Genomic DNA, 23,527 nt, shown 5'->3' on the forward strand with positions numbered 1-23,527 from the left:
GTATGAAGCTTCTGTGAGCAGCCAGTGCACTTAGCTTAGCACAAAGACTGGAACCAGGGGTACATAACGAGCCTGGCTCTATCAAAGGCTATACAACTACAAAGCAAGGACTCTATGTCTGTTTGTCCGTATGCATGTATGTACGTCCATCACATACCTCAACTCTTACTATGAAGTAGTCACAGGAACTGCAATGTGCTTTTCTGTTTGCAGGGAGTAACGGAACAGGAAGGAGCTGTTAGATGAAGAGCTTCAGGTGAGAGGCTGCGCACCTCCAACTTCTCAGTGATAAGCAACTCCTTTCAGTTTTATTGTGCCCTACTGTCTGCAGACTCATGCCACGTGCAGCATAAAATCAGATCTAGGTTGCTCAGTGGATGCTGAAAAAAGGCCAAACATTACCTGAACCCTTTATTGATACAATAGTTTGTTTTGCTGTCTTCCAAAGCCCAAATCAACCAGAACTGCATTCTGAAGGAGTTAACCCCTCTCTCTCAACTGCGCTGGTTATATTTCACAAGGCCACAGCTAATATAAATTTTGGTCACAACTGGAGAAATGTTGAATCAAGAGTTAACAATATCTTAATACTTTCTTTTCATACCCTTTATACTATTTTAATACATGTAGCCAATGGAAACAAATGTGCATTCAGCTCTTTTCAAGATTCATAAGAGACAATTTTGCGACTAAAATTTGTCACCTTAACGCATTTATAGTTTTGGACCTGGCTCCACTGCTATAGATTACACTTTGATGTCACTGCTTCGCCATGAAGAAAGACATTAATAATACTCAGCAGTGCAGCAGAGGGTGACTCTGCATTGACGCAGTGTATGCATCTTTGTAGACTGACATAAATGTTTGCAAGTTTTTAAACAAATAACTATGTTTATATGAGCAGTATACGATTATCATCGACTGTCATCTTATTCTTGACAACATTTATACAACATTTACATTTGCAAAGTGCACAAAGCGCGTTTGCATTTGAAGTATACAGTCGGAGGAGCCTGCAAGACATCCCTATCCTGGCATTTGCTAACTGGAATCAAAGAGATGAGGTGAGAGAGAGGCAAGAAAGAGGTCAATGTATCTCACTCTCCATGTTAGTTTGAAATGTGGTGAGCAAAAACTAGCAGGACAAAGTGAGAGAGACAGAAGTAGAGGGGGAAAGCAAAAGAGAAAGAGAGAAGCATGAAAGAGTGTCTGTTGCGCCTCCTGATAGACCCAGCTAGGCTATTCATTACTCCCTGAACGCCAGCCAGTGTCAGTTATATTACTGCAAAGCCATCCCTGACTGACGGCCACGAGTGGGGGGAGAAAAATGGCTGCAAAATACTGCTGGATGCCCTGGGAGAAAACAAGGGAGGGGCTGTGATGGATGGGTGTGTTTGACCCAAGCGGGGCGGAAGGCAGAGACGGGTCTCTTCCAGATGAGACAGGGAGTCGGCAGAGCCCCTGCCCCTCTGCTCACAGCATCCCAGGCTTGTCAGGATGAGAGGCATCTCACTAAGCTGCCTCCGTCAGTGCTTCTATCACTCGTGTCAAAACAGACGCTCTCCATATTCAACAGATAAAACTGGACCTCACGTGATGGGAATACAGAAGCACAGCAAAGCCATCCACTGAGTTTGTGACAGGCCTGATGTCAGCATGAGGGCAGATACCCCTCACCTCTCTATAGCAGTTCCAAAAACAACATCATGGTAGCATCAGACAGCTTTGAGGTGATTTTATGCCCCATATGGCCTTGTATACACAGTAAAAAAAAAAAGAAAAAAAAAAAAAGAACAGTTTTAGGTTTATCAGCTACAGTGTGTACTGTCTGCAGCCACCATACCAAACTGTGCAGGTCTCTACACAGCTTCCATCTTTCTAACCAAGGTCTGTGTGTTCTGTTCATTTCTACACTGAGGCTTTTTAAATACTGGTCATCAAGATGTGTTTGTCATCATTAAGGCATTTTATGTTTGATGTCAGTGAGGAGTCAATGTTTTATTCTCATTAATCCACTGCATGTTTTAATGAACAGTTTACAGGAAAGACACACTACACATCTCTGTTCTGCATACACTGCACCTGAGCTACGACTTTTACCTAATAAACTAAATTTAACTATGATGTACAGTATATGTGTAGTTACTGTACTATGATAAACATTGAATATCCCTTAAGTATTCACACAACCATTATTATTTCATATGATAAGTTTTATGTTTATTCTGATGGAGTTAATACAGTTCAAATAAATGATGACTCGAGAATGAAAAAAAGTGTACAGTGAGAAATGTTTGATCAAATAGTTACATCTTACATTACTATCTTATATATCAGGTTGTACACAAAGGTGGTGATCATGCATTACCATCCATATAATATTTTATTGTAATTACGTTTTCGCTATAGGTGGCCAGAAATATATTGCAACTATGCAATTGTGGTTTAAGAACATTGCTGTTAGTTGGTTGTGGGGACCACCAGGTGACCAAGGGTGTCTAACAAAAAATAAATAAACAAATAAAAAAATTGCACAGTAATATCAGACTAGCTGTACACATTTAACAAGGGTACGATATGCAAAGACTGAAAAGAAAACGTGTTTCTTGGTCTCCTGTTGTATGCGTGACGTCAGTTATACAACGTCACTTGGTTGACGTTTGCGGAAGCAAGTCGATGCTGTAGCCTGTAACTCAAAACCAAAACAGATGGGATGTTTTCGTGTTAAATCTCCAATAAATCGCAGAGTATTTCAAATATAGCTTTGACTCTGTGCGGTCGATTTACCGGCTGTCTCTCTCTGTGTGTCAGACGACTGAGGAGTAGCTAAACTGCGACTGAGATGGAGGTAAATGTTTAGGGTCGAGGAATTAGCTTTAGCCAGTCTGCCTCATCATAGTAATGGGTATATAGCATCTTCAGGTTAGCTAATGATATACTGCTCCGTCGTTTGTAACACCGACGCTAAGACACTCACGTTAAATTGTGAATGGACTGTAACATTAACAGCCGGCAGCAGGCAATATTTATTTACCGAGATACCAAACCTCGGTACCTCGAGGTACCAAACTTCGGTAAATAAATGGGCTGAATAGCGACAGTTATGTTACTTGGTAAAACACGGCAGTACTCTGAAGGTTTGGCGCTATATACTTCTAATACAACAGACATATTTTAACCATGTCGCCTTAACGTAAGTCAGATTTCCTACTTGGCTGACTCTGGTTGACTCTCTTGTGAGAACCTTGGCACTGGGAAAGACCAACCTTTTTCAAAGCCGGCACTGAAATAAAAGTACTTATACTTGGTCTGTATCTGCCGAATTAAAAAGTGGCTCCTAATAAAGCATAAAAGGTTTTAAAACTTGTCCTTTTGTGTCAACAGTGCACTTTTGCCGGCAAGCAGAGCAACATTAAACTTCAGATTTTTCAAACTAAATACTGTGCTGACTGTTGACTTTTATCTGGAACGTCTAAAGTCAAGTAGTAATACAAGAAATATTGCACACGTGACAGCCTTATTATCCCTCTAGCTTTTAAATGTATTTGTTGCAATCTGCATTTAAATTATTTCTTCTTTTTCCTTTCACTGAAACAGGACCCTGGTGGTACCGGAGCAGAGTCTGTGGCTCAGTCACCAGCAGGTGCAGCCAAGTCAAAGGTACTGCTCATCTACAAGCATGTTATTGCACAAAGTGTCTATCAAAATCTGTCATACGTGTCTAAATTTGTATAAACATGATTCATGGTCAGATATGTAGTTTCCTTGTATTTTATTCTCAGCTGGACACACTCTCCAAAGATGACCTTATCAAGTTTGCCAAGAAGCAAATGGCTGGCATGCAGAAGATGAAGAGCAGATGTGCAGGTAGCTATAAATGCTATCAAGGCTTGTGTTTGTATTTGACTCTTTTGCTCCGTTGGCCGTTAGTATACCGATGTGACATTATTTATCTTTTCAGATATGGAAAAAGAAATGGAATCCCTGAAACAACAATCCAAAAACAGTCCAGATGACTCCAGTCTGATACAGGTTTGTTTGTAGACAAGCATGTCATCATGTGCCTGCTGTAAATATTCCTCTGTTTACATGCTGTACCTCATTTCATATGGCATCATTTAAACTGAGTTGTGTGTGTAATAGGAGCTGACTGAGAGGATGGATGCCTTACTACTGGAGAAGGCAGAAACTCAGCAAAGTCTTGCACTATCTCGGAAAGATCTAGAGAGGACTAAGCAACAAGCCAAGGTGACACAAATATTGCACTGACGTGTAACACTCGTTATTCAGCCAGTTATACTGGATTCTTCAGGGTTTCTCTGAACACTTTGACATTTTTGGTGTATTTCTGTGCACTCCAATGCATAATGAAACCATAACATAACACACCTAAATAACTGTTATTTTGTGCAGGATGATCTAGCATTACTGCAAGGAGAGCTTGACCGTGTTATAGAAGAGCACCAAATGAAAATTAAGACCCTGGAGAGTAGCATTGAGAAATCTAACAACAAACACCAAGAGGAAGTGGCTTACTTCCAGACATTACTGAAAGAACAAAAAGAAAGTCACCGACAAAGGGAGAGTGAAAGAGAGAGGGAGCACCTGGCTGAATGTGCCAGCACAAAAGAGAGTGCTGAAGAAGTCCACTGTCACTTAGCAGCTCAGCTGGTAGCCCTTCAAGCTGAACTGGAAGCAATCCGAGAGCAAAAATCACAGGAAGTTGTCGAGCTGCAGGAGAGCCACCAAAGGAAGTTGACAGAGGCCCAGCAGGAGGTGGAGAACCTGAGAGAGGAGCTGGCTCAGAAGAGCTTGCAGCACGAGGAGGAAATGAGGGCTCTGGAGGAGGACTGCGAAATCGAGAGGGAGCGTCTCCTGTTGCTTCATGAGGAGCTGACGGAGCAGCTCGCTCTCAAAGGTATAACAGCACTTAATTTAGAGCAAGACAAGATTTGGCTACTCACTGTTTCCTGTTGGTAATGTCATCACTAATGTCAATAATTATTTTCATATATATTATTTATGTGTGAATGTGTTTACATCATTGATGGGATGGGAATTAAAATGATATTTTCAGTTAACATAAGCCTTATTTTACAGACAGCTACCTGCAGGATGTGCAAGAGGAAGACGAGGAACCTGCCCGTGGGTCGGGGATCGCCAAAATGCTGGAGCTGTCTGGCTGCAGCCAGGGTGACACCAACCACGGTGACGGAGAGGAGACAGAGACTGGGAGACTGAGGGGAGCCTTGGAAGAACATCAAGCCCAGAGCACCATGTTACAGGATGAGCTCACCCTGCTCAGTAATGTGAAGAGTGAGCTCGAGGCAGAGTTGGAGAGGGTCAGGGAAGAGTTCCAGATGGAGAGAGAAGAGCTGGAGTTCAAAATCAATGAATTGCAGATGAGCCGGGAAAGTGCTACTAATGATGCAGCCATCAGCCTGGACCCCGATCAACAAGAAGTCCAAGAAGGGTTCCAGCAACAGAGTGAAGCACACAAAGGTGCAGAGGACACTCTTCTATGTGAATCCAAAGAGTCAGCAATCAGTCCTGGGGACCAAAACCACTTGAATCCAGACGAGCTGAGGGCTCAGTGTGAGGCCTTGATCAGGGAGAGAGACTCTGCCCTGGCTGAGTGTCAACACATGAGAGACATCCTGCAAGGCGTGGAAACAGAGCTGGGTGAGAAGACAAAGGATTTTGTTCTTCAGTACAAAGCCATGAAGGAGCGGGGGGCAAATACTGTCAGGGAGCTCCAGGACAAGATAGAAGAACTTAATCAGGAGAGGGATGATCTGTTAGAGAGGGTTAGAGAGGTTACAGAGGAGAAGAACACTCTGATGAACAGTGTACAAGACCTGAATCTGAAACTTGAAGTTTCCACAGCTGAGGAGCAGAAACACCAGTCCTCTGTAGAGGAACAAACAGCTTTAGCCTGTGAGCTGAAGGAGTCTTTGGAGGAACTGACCAGGCAGAACGAGGAAATCTTCTCCAAACTGCATGTGAAGGAAAACATGACTGAGGACCTGAAAGAGATGGTCAGCACGCTGACTGAAGAGCGAGAGAAAATACTGTCCCAGCTTCAGCACAGAGAAGAGGAAATGCAAAAGATGAACAATGAGAGAGCAACAGCGATGGAGAGGCTGCTGGAGGAGAAAGAGAAAGAGGCACTTACGTGCAGAGAGGAGAAACTGAAGGAGATGGAAAGCCTGAAAAAAGACAAGGAGAATGAAATGCAACATCTAAAAGAGGAGAGAGAAAAGACAGAGCAGCGCCTGAAAGAGGAGGTAGACAGAAGGCAGGAGACAGTTTCTGCTTTAGAGCTGACTATCAAAGACCTCTCCACACAAAAGACTGAACTCCATCAGAAATTGGAAGAGACATCCTCTGTGCTTTCCAAAGCCCAGGAAACAAGGGAGCTTTTGAGCTCCAAGCTGGAAGCCCTGGAGGCTCAGCTAGTGCAGGAGATGTCTGAAAAGAACCACCTGGAAGTGAAGCTGAATTCATTGGCAGAGGAGGTAGAGCAGGCCCGTACCACCATTACAGCTCTGGAAGAAAATCAGTGTGAAGTACACAGAAACTCCTCTGAAGAAGTTGAGGAGCTCAGAGTCCGTGTAGATGAGCTGGAAAAGGAGAGGAACCTGTTGAGGAATAGTCTTCAGGAGGCTCAAGGGGTAACAACATCAGAGGAGGTACAAAAGGAGCTCCAGGCTCGAATTGTGGACCTAGAACAGGAGAGGAACATGTTGAGAAGCAACCTGGAGGAGGTGGTGAAGGATACTGAAGGCCTGCAGAAAGACCTGGAGGATATGAAGTCAGTCAATGAGAAGATTAATGAGGAGAACAAGAAACTGCAGGCTCACATTTCCCTCATGACTCAAGAGAAAGAGGAGAAGGAGATGGTGGACATGCAGGGAGACATGGAGAAAGTGAGACAAGAGCTCCAAGACCAGCTGACAGAGAAGGATTCACTCATATCTCAGTTGAAGAGCGAGATGGCTGCTCTCCAGGTGAGTGGAGCTCCTCATGTGTCAGGTACTTCTTAGAATAATGTTGATTCACAAGAGATGTGAATTTGACAGTTAATTATATGATTATAGTCACTTATCATAATTGCTGCTTTATATTCTAAACAATAACTTGTGATTGACCATATTTTGTTTTAGCACATTTGTTGCTAAACTGCTGTCTCTAGTTATTGGCAAGATGATCTGTGGATTAATTGACAGATTAATTAAACGTTTAGTAGAGATATTACAATTATTTTCTGTCAGTCGAAAGGGGCTTATGTTTAACCACTCTACCTGAGTGGAACTCTGGAGGAAAGAAAAAGCAAATGCATGTATGTCTTTGGGAATGTTTCTTTCATAGAAATTACGAAAATATTGAATATTAGCAAAAAATGTTACATGATGACAATTTCAAACCAAAAAACAATGGTTCCTTTAAGAAGCAACAGTGATTGATGCGGAATTGGAGTGTATTTTTTCTTATGTTTTCTGCCTTTTCCTGCTTTCTCTACTTATCCCCTGCCACTCTCTCAGGGGTCTGCTGCGTCTGAGGAAAATGCAGAAAGTGAGATCACACAGAAAATAGGTACGGAGGTGACACTTGTCCAAGTTAATGAGTAATATCAATGTCAAACTGCAAGTTATTTTATTAAATATATAGTCCTTCAAAAACCCATTTAGTTGGCCATCTTTTTGGAGCTGGTGATAAACTGCAGATTATAAATTCAGACTGTGTAACTGCTGCTCCCCTCAGCTCTACTGGAGAAAGAACACAAAGACAAGGATGAGAAGATGAACAAAATCAAGGCAGTGGCCATCAAAGCAAAGAAGGAGCTGGACATCAGTAAGAAAGAGGTAGAGTGAAGCATAAACTCTAAATGTGAGTTTGGTATCCTTTGTAACATGAACATGATAAAGTAAACACATGGATTTATATGTTGCAGTGGATAAACGATCAGCAGGAAAAGGGGAACTGAACTATAAAACTCAGTTACAAATGTCACAAACTGAACAACCCTGATTCCAAAAAAGTTGGATAACTTTAATAAAAAGAGAATATAATCATCTGCAAACAAACTGTGTTTACTGACAGCAGCTTTACGAAGTGTTTCAGAGCCCAATTAGTAATATCACAAAGTGGTGAATCAAAACTTCGCTCCATCCTTGCTCGTGAACGACTGAGCCTTTCCAGGATGCCCTTTCCATCACCTGCTACCAATGAACCTGTTTTTTTGGAGCTGTTTGAAGCATTCCACAGCTTTACCAGTCTTTTGTTGCTCCTTGTTTGAAATGTGTTGCTGGCATCAAATTCACAATAAGCAGAAATTTACAAAAATCATTAAGTTGATGAGGTAAAAATTAAATATATTGTCTTTGTGCTGTTTTCAATTGAGTGTATGTCAAATAGGATGAGCAAGTTCTGCAACACTCATGTTTTACACAGTGTCCCAACTTTTTTGCAATCAGGGTTACAAAAGAAATTCTAGTGTCAAAAAGCATTCACTCTCTCTGTGAAGCGTATGGTATGATAAAGTGGTGTTTCACATTCAGGACACTAGATCGATATCGATTATAGATAGATGCTCTCCTCAATATTCAGATTAGTGATTGTACACAGATTAATCTATAATTTCTTTGATTTTATTCCAGGTTGTAACCCTCAAGGAGGAAGTGGAATCACTGAAAGCAGAGAGGGAGAAAGTGAACAGCTCTATGAAAGATATCATCCATGGGGCTGAAGGCTACAAGGTAGGACACTGCGATAGAAAAACTGCCAGCATATGCTGTTAAAGTTCTGTACTGAATGAACAAAACCTGCTTTAACACACTCAGACTGACATCCACTCATTTCTCCATACATTATGATTTATACGCTTCAATCATAATGACTTATGTTAAAGAAATGCCATTACATGATGTTTACACACAAAATAGGGAATTCAGATTTTATGGTGTCATTTTCTCTGTTGTGACAGCAACAGATGATTAGACTTGTCTAGTCTAGTTACTAGTCATACTTACTTGAGCTAAAACTAAGGAAAAAGGAACCAGTCATAAGCCTAAAGCCTTGTTATTTGTCATCGAGATGCATGTTTTACTGTCAGTAATTATTTCAATTATGTAATCAGCATTCCTTAGTGTTTGACATGTAAGAATATAGATAACAGTAGACAATATTTACACTGTGCCTAAAAATGGCAGAACAGAATGATTCGATTTTCTTCGAAAGAGAGGCCCAACATGAGCTGACAGTTTCTGATCGTTAAGCATTTGATTAATTGTATGCACTCCTAATACGTCTCTAATTGGCAAGTGGAAGCATGCTCACTTTGAACCAGACTTTTTGCACGATGTCACTCCCAGAGGTTTCCATAAACAGCCCCCAGACTGCACTGTGCTTTACGACTGTGTCCCCATTAGAGGAGAAACCATTCTGTTGTGCCTAATGAGAGTTTTGTCCCATACTCATATGTAAATGCAGCTGAGATCCAAGATGCATAGCGTTTACCTTCACTGAGCTGTTCAGTCGGCTTCCAGTAATGAATAAATATGTGTGTGTGTGTAGAACCTGCAGATAGATTACGACAGGCAGACAGAGCAACTGGATAAGGAAAGAGAGAAGGTGGAGGCGGCAGAGAGACAGATTGCTGAGCTGACCAAACGACTCAGCAGTGCTGTCACACAGGTAACACAGATACACACTCAATCACACACACCCACACATCACCACTAACAAACACACTAACTGCTCTCACCCTACAGTAAATCTAAGCAGTGCTGCTTTGTCCAGCTATACATCTCGCCAATACTTCTCGCATAACTCAGTTTCCATCTGATTTACAGTGAGTCATTTCAGCGGGCGACGCTTTACCCGGCTATGCTTGACAGCCTGGCACCCACAAATAGCCCATCAGATGTGACTGGGTGAGCCGGGGAGAAATTTTGTTTATATATTCTCTTCTCCCCAAGCTCATAACAGTTTCTTTCCAATGAGAGAACAACAGGCAGGTAAATGGAGCGTAGTATAGCTTCCATCTGCTGCGTTCTAGTGCAACACAATTTTCTGAGACATGGGTTTATTCTTGTGTGCGCTCACGGGTCTCAGTCTGGACATCTCTGTTTACCAATCATAGTTTCACTGTTTAGCTGACAGATGATGGGAGGTAGCTGCTGCTGCTGCGGCTGCTGGTTCAGTGTTCCTTGCAGAGAAAGCCCTCAGAGCCTGCAGCTGTCAGATTTGCATGAATGACTTTCAGATGTGTCACGTGTGTTCATGCAGGCTTGGTGCATCTGCATTTTCAGGTGAAAATCTTGAATCTGAAACATGTAAAACAGCATTTTCTCAGTGTGAAATCTTCTTTTTGATGGGATTTTATAAGATCATAGAATATTCTCGGTTAATAAAGTAATCAGTAATACCTAGCAAATTTTAACACAGTTTAGTTTCTATGATTGTGTGAAATAATCACAGCTAAATACAAATAGCTTTGTAGCTTGTAACTCACTTCAAAGGCATAGGATTAATGTAGTTTACTAGAACAGGTTTTAGTTGAACGTGCTCATGAGACCCTTCACCTACTCCAGGATAGGCAGCAGAGTTATTTATTTCACAGATATCCATTGAATCACATTCTCTCTTCTGGTAAAATGCCTTTCATCTTGATATGTATGTTTAACACCTGACGGGGACGGTAACATGTTTCTGCTTTTACAGACGGAAACAATGAGCATTGAGAAGGAGGACCTGCTGGCCAGTATGGAGACCACAAGGAGTACAGTGAGGCAGCTTGAAGCCCAAAACCAGGAAGTGCAAAGACGGTCAGCCAGTCTGGAAAGAGACCTGCTGGCCGAGAGAGCTATGAAAGAGCAGAAGATCAAGGTAGAAATAAGGAGAGATAGATACTCTATTACTGTTGTGTGCATATAAATTCACTTCCATGTAATTGTCATGATCAATTAGCTATAGAGACCATAAATGTTTTTGTACCAGGCTGTGAACATGTTTATTTCTGCTAGAAAGTTGGGCATTTTAACAAGGAGGTCAATGGGGATTGACTCGCTTTTGAAGCCAACCTCCAGTGGTCATTTGAGGAACTGCAGGATTTGGCACTTACATGTTGGCTTCATTTTTCAGCTCTGAAGGTTGCCGCTTGGTTGTATACTAATTGGAGGTCAGGCCAGCCTCTGCTCTCTGTTTTGTTTTCTAGTTGATCTTGTAATAGAACCACATGCAGTGGATGAAACGTTAGACAAACCTGGTTCAAAGTCTCTTACAAATACTCAAAGTATCCTCACATCTGACTAAACCCGAATGACACTTAAAATACTGAAGGTTTCAAAGGTTGATGAAATGATGTAAAACATGTAGTGTATACTGTACAAACTGAAAACCAATGTGTGTGTTTGCTTGCTTCTCCAGGACTTGTCTTCTACCATGAAGGAGGTAGAAGAGCTGACAGCCCAGCTCCGCAAGCAGCAGCAGCAGTCTCAGCAGACTGCCCAGGAGCTGGAGCAACTACGCAAGGTACACACACACACACACACACACACACACACACAGCCTCTCAGACACTAGTGTCTCGGAGGGCCTGTCTAGTCAAGCGACTGGACTGGTGATGGCTGGCCTGCAGCTCTAGCAGCACCTCTCATAGAGAAAGAGAGCAATTCTACCCCACAGCACAGGAGCTGTTGTTTCTTTTCCATTAGTGCAGACCTACATAGTTCAGCAGGGTACATGGGACCTGCCAGGAGGTCTGACTCTGTCATGTGTCCACATTGTTGGTACAGCCCAACAAACATGGTATTTTTGAGGCTGACACTGAGAGAATATAGAAAAAACTGATAATGTTGAGCATTATCGTTATTAAATTATTATCAAGGATAATAATAACAGTAAATAAATGATAATAGTATTTTTTACCTGTAAAGTCAGGGTCAAATATCCACAAAAAATTGCCCTTGCTCTCCTACCACTTTGGTAGGAAAATGTTTAATTATGTGTCCAGAAATTCAGCAATTTAATGTTTGAAGAATTTAGCACTTTTAAAGGTCACGTTCTAAATTGCTGTGAGAGCTACTGCAGTCCCCTTAAACATTGCAAGTTCCTCACCAGCCTCAAACACAATCAAAGATGAAGAAATCTATTATTTTTTTGCTGTAAAAGTTTGACATAAATGAACTGACAAGAAGATGAGATTTGGGCTTTGCTCACTGTAATGATGTAGTATTTTGGCTCTGTCTCTAGGAGGCACAGCAGAGCTCTCTGCTGGACATGGAGATGGCCGACTATGAACGCCTGGTGAAAGAACTCAACACCAAACTCTTAGATAAAGATGAGTGTACTGAGGAGTTAAAGGGTCAGATAAACACACTGACCCAGAAGGAGAACACACTCAAACAGGAAATTGGTATGTATATATGCAAAATACTGAAAAGATGTCCTTAAATGAAAAGCCTACAGCATGTATTTCACCTAAACCATCTTTATTTGTCTGTGTGTGTGTGTGTGTGTTCGCGCACGCACATGTGCCTGTGCGTGTGTATTTGTGTCTCCAGAGGCTTTGAAGTCCCAGCTGGACCAGGGGGAGGAGAAGACCTCCAAGATGAAACAGCTGCTGGTGAAGACCAAGAAGGACTTGGCCGATGCCAAGAAACAGGTCTCTTTGTGTGTGTGTGTGTGTGTGTGTGTGTGTGTGCGTGTGTGCGTGTGTGTGTGCGTGGCGTGTGCGTGTGCATGCCTGCGTCCCATAGGACTTCCTATTACAGTGTGTTACACTGCTGCCTGATGAATGTAAATAGTGTTATGCAACCATGTGTGGGCATGATTGTGGGAGAGGCCTTGAAGATGTTGGGAAAAGTTAATCATTTGTGTGTGTTGCCATGTTTGAGTGCATGGGTGTATTCATTTAAAATATCCCTATGTGTGTGTGCTTGTGTGGGTGTGTTGTGCATACATGCAGGAAAGCTCCCTCATGATGCTGCAGGCCTCTCTGAAAGGAGAGCTGGAGGCTCACCAGCAGCAGCTCGAAAGCTCCAAGGTATCAGAGCCATTATGTCCTGGAAGACCTTTTCTCAGCGATACTTTTTCATGAAATCTATAGTTTTACAAATCAGCATTTCAGTCCTACACAAGTCTCACATTGAAGTGTGTGTGTGTTTGTGTGTCGAGATCGAGGTGTGTGAGCTGACAGCCGAGCGCCATCGTCTGCAGGAGCAGCTGAGGTCTGCAGTGGAACAGCAACAAAGAACCAGCAGCTCCCTGCAGCAACGCATCAACAGCCTGCAGCAGGAGAGAGACACTGCCAAGGTACACACACACACACACACACACACACTTTTAATTTGTCATTTTTTCACACATATTGACCAGTGAACAGCTCCACCACAATGGACCAAGAGCAAAGTGCTTTGCTCAAGATCACATTAGCAGTTTCATTTGAGATGCTGGAACTGTAGCAGCAACTTTGATGAATTTAATGGAAGGTTGCACCAGCTCATGCTCAGTACTGAGAGAGAACAATGTTATATAGGGCAGCATATATTTTCATTATTAAAATCTCAATTATTTTTGATTAATCATTTAATATTTGCAATGTCATAAAGGTGTGAAAAATGCATGTTTCAAGTTCCAAGTGCATAGGGCGACAACTTTTAATTGCTTGTATGCTTTGACCGAAGGCATTTCAATTACAGTGATATGAAAAGAGAGAGCATCTGCCAGTTCTGTTATTTGAGAAGCTTGAACCCTGCAAATGTTATTGACTTTCGCTTGATGAATGAGTTAGAGTCCATAGTCAAAACTTGATCATGGGGTTGAAAAAAAGTCTAGGAGCTGTATATTTCTGCAACAGTGGGAAAAAAACATACATGGAAAGTCACTGCCCATCAACTCCTGTTTGTTTTCATATAAATAGTTGTAATTAACTTAGACAGTTTCCAGAACTCGGTTCAACAATCTTCTTCACTTCTCACTTTGGTATTGGTTGATTAATTGGTAATAAAAAAATGCTTCCTCAGCTGGTGTTAAAATATTTCTGCTGACATCTCTTTCTGCTGCTGCTCAGTATGACGGTGGTCATTCAACTTGATAGCCATTTTGGAGGGTGTTGTTTGTGGTGTTGTTGAAACGTATTTAAGTTGTTGAAAATTAAATTTCCTCAATCGAGTCAGCAGACGAGTTTATAGATAAGTGTGACTTTTTTTAATACATATATGTGTGCGTAAGTAAAACCTAGTGAGGTGCACATGCAAAATGAAATGCAAGTATGCTGTAGGGTCATAGAGCGGTAATTGATCACATAATTGAAAGATGTTGAAAAGTGTAATTCACTCTGTATCTCTGCTTAATCTTTGTGCTGATTCCAGGCAGAGCTTATGGCAACAGCCGGTGAATTTGAGAGTTACAAGGTGCGAGTCCACAATGTTCTCAAACAGCAGAAGAGCAAAACCACTGCCCAGACTGACGGAGACTCTGGTAAATTAGAGAGGTAAGGACCACACCTTTATGGCAAGATAGGAAGATGCAGGGAGGCAGTCAGAAAGGGTAATGATGAATTGCATGCTGTCACTGTTTGTTGGATATAAGGTACAGTGAACAGTGGTACATTTTGTGTTGTGGTGGCTCAGTGCTCTAGCACATTGGATTTGAAGGAAGACAGTAACTCTGAGTTCAACATGCTGAATCTCAGCTTTAATTTGAAGATGTTCACATCTATATTGGGTTAAAAGAGGAGGAATTATTACCCTGCCATTGTCCTGCTGCACTGTTTGAAGTTGAAGAAACAGTGTGTAAAAAGGACTAGTACTCCTTCACTATCCATTCAGAACATGAACCACCCTTAAAGCTACATTAATCAATTTTTGGCTTGAGTGAGCCGAAAAAGCATCAGGACAGTTCAACTGTGCAAGCAGCTAAATGCAGGTTGACTTGATTAGTCGTGTACAGACATGGCACAAAGTATTTTCAAACTATACAAAAACTAGATGTTTTCAAACCAAAACAAAAAATAATTACTTCATAAATGTTGCATATTGTATAAAAGCAAAAAACTGATCAGCAAGATCAGTGCTGGGATCAGGACTGATAACACAGCTTATATATCGCAGCTACTCAGTGAAGCATACTTAAGTAAACTAATTAGCAGTATTTGTCAGTTAGCACTGCAAGAGTGATATGTGAGTATAATGAATGTGTGGTGTGTCCTGCAGGGAGCAGTTGTCTTCTCGGGTAGAACAGCTGAGGTCCAGGCTGGCAGAGAGCCATCAGAGCCTCCAGAGCAGCACAGCAGAGCTACAGCAGCTCCAGACTGAACACGACACACTGCTGGAGAGACACAACAAAATCCTCCAGGAAACCATTAGCAAGGAGGCTGAGCTCCGCGAGAGGTGAGCTGGCGTGACCCTGTCTGTTCTAGAATTTACCAGACTGTCATGTTGATGTATGTTCTCTCACATTCCCTTACTTGCCACTGTTGTTATAAATGTTTTCTCTAGTTTTAATTCTTCTTTTCACATTCCTTTCATATGCTATTGCTACCAGTTCTCTACTAAACAGTCTCAAAATTCTTCCTTCTGTCTCCTGTCACTTCGTCTCCACCTCCAGGCTGCTGTCAGTGCAGTCGGAGAATGTGGCTCTGCGGTCAGACCTGTCCCAGGCTCAGGCTGACCTGTCCTCCCAGGTCGAGACCCAGCGCCAGACCTACAGGGAGCAGCTGAGGAAGCTGCAGGACGACCACCGGGCTACTGTGGAGACCCTGCAGGGTCAGCTGACCCGCGTTGAGGAGCAGCTCTTCAACCTGCAGAGCCAGAACAGTAAGCGTGGAGGCAAATTACGAACTTGATCGGTTTAAATTTAGCAAACTATGAGTACCTATGAGTAATTCTGTACATGGAGTGGCAGTGGAAACTGGTGAGGTAAGTAAATGTATCTATTACTGAGCCGAGGAATGATCCAAAAAGTGGCTGCTGCTCAAATAGACAGCAGGAAGCTCAAGGGGTGCATGACTGGTATTTTATAAAGAGATCCGTCAAAGCATCCAGTGTGCTGAACCTTTCCATCTTGTTTACTCTGCTTTTCTGGTGTGTTTATCAGAAGAGCAGCACTGAAAACTCGTTCATCACCTCCCACACAGCTGCCCTCTGGAGTCAGACAGCAAATACACACATAGAAATTACTAGGAAAGTGTGTGTGTGTGTGTGTGTGTGTGTGTATTTCTTCTCTGTCACTTCATTATGGCCAGGTGTTGGCGAGGCTCCTCAGCTCTGTTCCCGCCTCTCAGCGGGGCAAACAGCTCACTGTGGCATCTGGAGAGACTCATCATTAGCGCCTCACACATGCACTCCAGGAGTAGCCCGATATAAAGGGCCAATATCATTGAAAGTCATATTTGAGCCTTTTGCACCACTATATTTGGATTTAATGACAGTTAAAATGCAGAAAGGGTTCGACATCTGTGTGTTTTACTGGCCCTGGTGGGCAGGTGGGCCATGAAACTGCTGGCCCCCTGGACAGCTTTTACTGGCCCTATATATTTATTTTTATGAATCACTTGTAACAAACAGTAAAATTGATCAATGTTTGATGACATGTTTTGCCCCATTTACTTTCTAATCTAAACAATCAAACAGTACATAAACACAAACTACAAATATTAATTTTAAAAGCAGTTTCTTACAAGAAACCGGTGCAGGCAGCAGCTTTCTCTGCTCTCCACTCTGTTTGCCCTGACTGTCCAATATTTATCTGTGGATCATATAATGTCCAGGAATGTGAATAGATTTCCTTTTTCCCCCATAGCTGTCTTCTACCACTATAGCTTGATTTATCTTGAAACTGTCCTCCTGAGTGTTGAGCCTTTTACAGATTTGATTGATTAGATCTGCGCACATCCTAAAGCTCTCTGTAATAAGGAGTGTTGTGTCAGGAGTGAGGAGAGGGCTTCAAGTCATCAGGAAATCATAGGCCTAATTGTTAGTTATTCTGAAACCTGCTCAGATTACAGGATCTGGTTAAACTTAATGCATTTACACACAGAAAAAAAGATACATGAACATTGCATGACCACAGTGTCCTGCTCTTCTCACTCAGCTGCACAGGGAGAGGAGGCAGGGTACAGACTGGAGGTGGGAAGGTGAGGGGATTGTTTAGTGTCTGGTCTTTTGGTTCAGTTTCAGGTTCATTAATCACAATCTTCTGCTTTGTCCACCCACTCTCTCAAGCGTCTCACCCTTCTCTGCTCACACTTGTCGTCATTGTTTTTGCCAGCTGAACTGGTGAACACCAGAGTGTGTCTGGTGCCCCCTCATGTCACAATGAAGTAGGACACTGACTCGCGACTGTGTGTGATTGATTAAGTAGCTTCTCTGTTCAGTGTGGTAAGGGATTGATCGTACTGCTTCAGCACACAGAGTCCAGACGTGCTCTTTGACAGCATGTATTTGGATTTTTAGCCCTTATTTATTTATCTTTTGAACCTTAAAAACTGAAAATCAGGAAGCAAAAACCTTACAAATTCTGTATAAATTAAGCAGCAAATTAAGGGTGGGTTTCCATAACAGTGAGGAATAGGAGTGGTCATTGTTGAACCTTAAATTTGGTACAGTACAGTAAATTTACCATTCATTGTGTTGTACAGTTTTTAACTGCAGTGACAGCTGGTTCAGTAAAGATTGATTTCATGATTCAAGCTAATTATAATTATCAGTGCAATCAACATACTGTAGAAGACATGATCATTGACAACAAAAGACCAGTGGAGTTTGAAGCAACAGGGTTGACACTAACCTCACTAACTAAACTAAAATTTGAAGAATAGTTTAAAGGAAACCTTTTAAATCAAAAACTAGGTTTAATTAAAGCTTGTATGTTGCTTGTTAATACGGTTGTATTCACCTGCTCGAAAATTTGCTCTTTCACAAACTTTTACACTCTTTCAGTTTCAGTGTCGGTCCAGTCCGGACGTAAGCCCCTGGCCTCAGACCCCCAGCGCAGAAACATGGATCAGACCCAGGCCGGGCTGGGACTCATGGCCCTGAATGACCTCCAGTCCATGGCCAGGGAGGAGGGCGAGGGCATGGAGACCACTGAGACTGAGAGCCCCTCTCCTGCTCTTACGCCGCTGCCCTCTCTGGAGCATCTTCTCACATCGCCAGACCCCAAACAAGGTGTGTTAGAAGGAAGAGGCGCAACTTCTAACAATTTTTCAGCTTATGGAAGCACCATGTACAGCACTTCACCTGTCTCATAAGGTGCATATTCAATCTTTGACCCAAACATGGAAATCAAAAACAATAGTTGGTTATTCTTCCTGTTGCCATCTTTGTTTGGGTCAAGGAAAGGCAATTTGGAAAGAAAAAAGAGAATGTAGTAGAACCAAAATGTATTTCTGAGAGTTTTCATTTATTTTTCACTGTGACAAAACATGATCTTCCATGCCGTGTAATAAGTAAAAGACATGATTACTTTAACCGTGACATTTTAACTTGGTTTGGTCTCTAGAGCCGTTTGTTTGGACGGTGGAGCCTACCAAAGAAGAACTAAGTCAAAAACTGAGCACAGCCACCCGCAGTATGGAGCACATGAACAGCCTCCTGCATGAAACAGAGGCCACCAATGCTGTTCTCATGGAGCAGATCACTGTATGTATAAGTACACACACACACACACGCAGAAATTGCAAACATGTCAATCTGTTAAATTTCACAGCAGATTCATTGAAACAGTTTGATACTTGTATAATTAGATTTCACATTACTCACTGTTTATTCTCAGGACATTTAAAATATATTTTAAAACACCTCTCTAAAGTATTTCATGATTCATAGGCATGAGTTCACTTGAAAAAGTCCATATTTGAGCTCAGATTTTATTTAATTGAAGACAATCAAACAGAAACTGACATATTTGTTTGGCAGCCATGTAAAATCACATTAGTGGATTGGTGTCCCATTGGTGTTCAACGCAGTTTTGTTAATGGTGTACCACAAGTTACACTGGCCGGTAAGCCCCAACAGTGATATCAAACAGCCTAACGTTGTTTACGACACCCTCTTTGTCCAAAAGAAAGTAGAACTTGTGTCCTTTGATCCTGAGAGGGATGAAGGACGGGGACTCATGCCTGTGAGCGTGACAAGCTACCTGGGACAGCGGGACTGTTATTCTCCGCCTTCGGCCTGGTCCCAAAGGTGACTGTGTGGAAACTGTCACCATCCTCCCACCTTTGTGTAAAACCACCTGGCTGACAGAGCGCCGGCAAAACAGAAGCCCGAGCCCGATTATCCCTGCTCCTATTGACAGGCATCCCAGCGTGAAGCCGTACCTCCAGGTGTTTGAGCCCAGGTTCATCTCAAAGCTCCACATCCCAGCTAGGCCGGTGGTGGTGGTGGTGGGAGCGTTGGCTTTCGCTTTCTCTGTAGAGGCCCGTGTGTCTCTGAGCCCGGTGAAAGCGAAGTGGCCCAGGTACGTCCAGAAGAGAAACTGTCCGCCGCAGAAGAGGGACATGAGCCGGAAGAAGCGGGTCCTGTCGTGCTCGAACAGGGTGACGTCTCTGGAGGGCTGGGTGAAGGTGCAGAGGCTGCGGCGGCCAACCAGCTCTTTGTGAGCTACACCCAGGCGGTTTGTGTGGACGAAAATCCTGCTGCACAGACCTGCAACAGAGGTCTGTGTCGACATCGACGCATTTTGAAAGACCTTTTGATGAATATTAGCCAGTCGAAACTGTCTGGAGCGACATTCCAGTGCCCCGCATAGCAAACGCTGTAAAGCCATTTGTCACGACGAAAAATGGCAAAATCTTCACTTAACTATTTTACCAGCCAGCTACGATAGTTGACGTCCGGAAATCGTTCTCATTACTTGCGTTTTAACGCTTGTCTGCCAACACACTCGGGCGCTGCACCGCAGAGGGCGCCGCCATACTTGTTATGTGTGACGTAAGTGGTTGGGTTACGGAAAGCGGCGCTGACCAAAACTAATTGCCGCTCGTGTAATAGTCGAATTACACTCTTTACAAAACTAAAACTAAACTGTACTAAACTAAAAAGCACAACTTTGTTGTTCTTTTTTTATGACTAATAACAGCTATTTTAAATCTGCAAATAAATAAATAAATAGATAAATTAACGTTTACAAAGAAAATATGGCTTGCTATAAATGCTAAATACAATGGCGTTTTCCCGATTGTGCCATATTCAACTGGGTATTGACAGTATGCCTGAAGATAGGTTTTGATGTATATTGTAAAAAAACATTCTTTTTCTATTTGAAACAAACAGAAAAGTCATTGATTTTCACCTGACCTCTTTATAAAGTGCTCAGTTTTCCTTGTCATGGCATTCTTTGCCTGTACTTTGCCAGATTACTCACCTGTTGACCAAATAATTTAATTTGTCCACATTACTTAGATTTAGTGTGTGTGTTGGTATGCAGATTTTGAGAATATAACAATGTTAAATGCAAGGACTTTGCCAAAGCTCATTAAACGTTCCTGATATGTTCTACCTGCTAGTTGCTGAAGAGTGAGATGCGCCGTCTGGAGCGAAACCAGGAGAGGGAGAAGAGTGTGGCCAACCTGGAGTATCTGAAGAACGTCCTGCTGCAGTTCATCTTCCTGCGATCTGGCAGTGAGAGGCAGGCGCTTCTGCCCGTCATTCACACAATGCTGCAGCTCAGTCCAGAGGAGAAAAGCAAACTGGCTGCCATTGCACAAGGTATGCACGAGGTGGAAAGGTTTCGTAGAACTGAAACCTAAATGTGAATAAAAATTGTTTTAAAGGTTTATCATATAGCATATAAACTAAAATACACATAAAGAATATAGCAGTACTGATTGGAAATAAGCTAACACTGACCAGACTGCTTATAGACTTATGTTTTGTAACAGCAATATTGTTTTATTGATTGTGGTTCTACTCTTATATATTGTAGATGTAAGTGTCTGTCTTTCTGAGGAAATGCTATTAATTTTATTTACCACACAACTGGGCTGGTTGAATTAGTTATTGCTGCAGTATGTAACAGTACTTTATCTCTTGTTCTGCCCCCCCCACCAGGTTAGTGAAGTGCAACAGAATCTACTGTCAGCGATGTCTCTATAATTTCTAACCAGGAGTTCTTTGATCTTCTTTGTGCAGGTGAGGAAGAGGGCTCTGGGAATCGGGGCTCAGGCTGGACCTCCTATCTCCACAGCTGGTCTGGGATCAGGTAGACTTGATGATCAACCAACCACAGTAAAAAACGATAGGATGAGGAGTAGGAGGAAGAGGACAGATGTTACTGGGCCTTTTTCTAAAAACGCATACAAAGCAGTGATGCTGTACATTCGAAATAGTGGCATAAGTGGGAGCTTAACTGGGGCATTTACCAACACGGGACAAGGGACCAAGGAATGTATCAGATAAGAATTAGGAAGTGTGTGTCAGAAATCAAACCAAAACATTTGACATGAAAATTGATTTGAATTTGCCGTGCAATAGTTAGATTAGTCTCCTACCAATGAATGTTAACTGTGACAAATTCCTGTCTTCCTTACTCTTACTATTGACAAGTGTATTTATAACAACCTTCACTGGACATGAGGTTACTCCTCCTTGAAGTGGAGCTCATTAGGCATTACAAGGCAACATTAACAGTATGAAAACATTGTGAGTGGATGTAACACATCATTTGGATATCATGATATAATCACAACATTGTATAACGCACATGATGTGCGAGAATTGTGGGAAGAGGATAACTGCATAGTTAGTGGCATGATATCACTTTCAGAATGATAACTTCTCAAGATTTTACCTGCACTTCTAATGGGCTTCTGCTGTGTAGCACAGTGCGCTTAAAGGACTGCCAGAGTTTAGCTCATTGGGTACAAATCACACATGCTTTACGTGTCTTTCAACAGTTTTCAAGGGCACACTGAGGTGTTGAAAGATTTTTGAATGTGTTTTTATTACCTCAGAGGCAGCCATTTTTTTCTATTCCTTGCAGAATGAAAATGGACATGAAATTTGCACAATACATCGACGTACACATCCTCTCTGCTTTTCTTTTATACAAATTGTTGCAGTAAAGGTAGAAAAAAGACATTTAAACTTAAATGTAGCATGTTTTGGAAAACAATTAGCAGTGGTGTTAAGTCTGTGTGATTTTAGTTAATGGGCTAAAACATGCTAAAGCTCTGGTGTGGTCCATTTAAGTCTTTCTGGTATGTCCATCATAATCTCATTTCCATACAAAGGAGTGCTTTTTATATTCTCAGGTTCACCTGACACAAATGACTGACAGACTATGATCATAAATATCATATTTATACTTTTTCTGACTGATTTTGCAGTTGTTCACTAATGCCTCACATTCTAAAATCAGAAGCAGGTGTGTTTTCTTTGACGTTTGATTTATCACATCCTGTAGCAATGATTGATTTGTGATTTTGTTCTGGTTACTGTGTAATTTGTTGTTACTGTTTGTTGCTGTTGTTATTATTTAATGCCAAATCATTATTGTAATAGCTTCTATGACTGTTTTGGGAATACTTTATGACGTGTCAGTTGCTGTGCTGCTGTTTAATCACTGGACATGAAAGATTTGTTGCAACTTCATCTGCACAGCTGTCTTGTTGAATGACGGCCCCCATGACAGCAGGCACATCCACCCTGCTTAAGTGTCCTTGAGCAAGAGTCCCTGTCAGACCCGTGGGTGCTGCTTTTTACAGTGCCTGACCACAACGTCTGACCTCCATGTAAAGCACACATCCACCCACATTATATGTGTACATTTTTGCTCACATCCTACCAATGAAGAAGAAAACTGGCTTGTTAATTTTTCATTCCAGTGGCAGCTTTTTGTGATTCCTTCAGCGTAAGTGAATGTATTTGTATCTAAAGTTCTTATATGTATGGTTGATAACCTCAGCAGAAGCTATGAGAGATTACAATAACAATAAAATCTTATCTGTGTAAGGATGAGGGAGCATTTACAGTATGATAACTAGTTCACTGTAGAACAATTTATGTCAGAGACCATTCTTGTTTTCATTTTTTCTGGTTATTTCCGCCTGTAAACTAAAATAAACTCAACATGGATGAAAATGTTTCCAATAACGTTGCATTCAACCTTGCACATCCATGAATGATATGATTTTTTGACATGAAACTTTGCATCTACAGGCCATTGCAAGCATCAGAAGTGGGGTGTGTTTTTTTTTAAACAAATCACAATCAATACCTCATTTCTGTGTGAGGATTTACATATGTTCCTGACATCTCCATCAGTCTCTCAACTTCAGTCTCGATCTGTTTGCAGTGGGACCTCATGTACAGTATCTTTTCTTTTTTTTTCTTTTTTTTTTGCTGTTACGCATTTCTTTTCTTGCTCTGAACGTCCTCATCCCTCTTGTGTGAGGGAAGGGGTGTAGGGGCTCTCCTTAAAAGGAAATATATGTGGTTTCTGGTGTCATGACGCAGCCAGGGGAGGAAACAACAAATTACAGCCACTGCATGTGCCACTGTAAGGAAACATGCTATTA

At 42.0% G+C, this 23,527-nt stretch overlaps 2 protein-coding genes across 2 annotated transcripts; one reads left to right on the top strand and one right to left on the bottom strand.

Annotated features, from left to right (window-relative positions):
* Positions 1-2,677: 2,677 nt before the first annotated feature.
* LOC121615905 (GRIP and coiled-coil domain-containing protein 2) lies at positions 2,678-23,093 on the top strand. Its single transcript, XM_041950407.1, has 24 exons — positions 2,678-2,848; positions 3,598-3,660; positions 3,783-3,867; positions 3,962-4,032; positions 4,144-4,248; positions 4,414-4,918; positions 5,101-7,010; positions 7,545-7,596; positions 7,765-7,865; positions 8,661-8,759; positions 9,577-9,696; positions 10,726-10,890; positions 11,431-11,535; positions 12,256-12,418; positions 12,567-12,667; positions 12,971-13,048; positions 13,180-13,317; positions 14,376-14,497; positions 15,219-15,395; positions 15,613-15,821; positions 17,946-18,173; positions 18,508-18,647; positions 20,516-20,717; positions 21,141-23,093. The coding sequence occupies exons 1-24, from the start codon at positions 2,843-2,845 to the stop codon at positions 21,212-21,214; spliced, it is 5,019 nt and encodes a 1,672-aa protein (XP_041806341.1). The 5' UTR covers positions 2,678-2,842; the 3' UTR covers positions 21,215-23,093.
* On the bottom strand, positions 18,407-20,250 carry tmem223 (transmembrane protein 223). Its single transcript, XM_041950409.1, has one exon. It carries the CDS (start codon positions 19,774-19,776, stop codon positions 18,997-18,999), a length of 780 nt encoding a protein of 259 aa, XP_041806343.1. The 5' UTR covers positions 19,777-20,250; the 3' UTR covers positions 18,407-18,996.
* Positions 23,094-23,527: the final 434 nt, after the last annotated feature.

Source organism: Chelmon rostratus, chromosome 13 (genome assembly GCF_017976325.1).
Source record: "Chelmon rostratus isolate fCheRos1 chromosome 13, fCheRos1.pri, whole genome shotgun sequence".
NCBI lineage: Eukaryota > Metazoa > Chordata > Actinopteri > Chaetodontiformes > Chaetodontidae > Chelmon > Chelmon rostratus.

Coding starts and splice junctions, on each gene's coding strand:
- LOC121615905 (XM_041950407.1), top strand. Junction 3,661..3,782: donor CAGGTGCAGCCAAGTCAAAG/GTACTGCTCATC, acceptor TTTTATTCTCAG/CTGGACACACTCTCCAAAGA. Junction 8,760..9,576: donor ATGGGGCTGAAGGCTACAAG/GTAGGACACTGC, acceptor GTGTGTGTGTAG/AACCTGCAGATAGATTACGA.
- tmem223 (XM_041950409.1), bottom strand. CDS start 19,776: ATGGCTTTACAGCGTTTGCTATGCGGGGCACTGGAATGTCGCTCCAGA.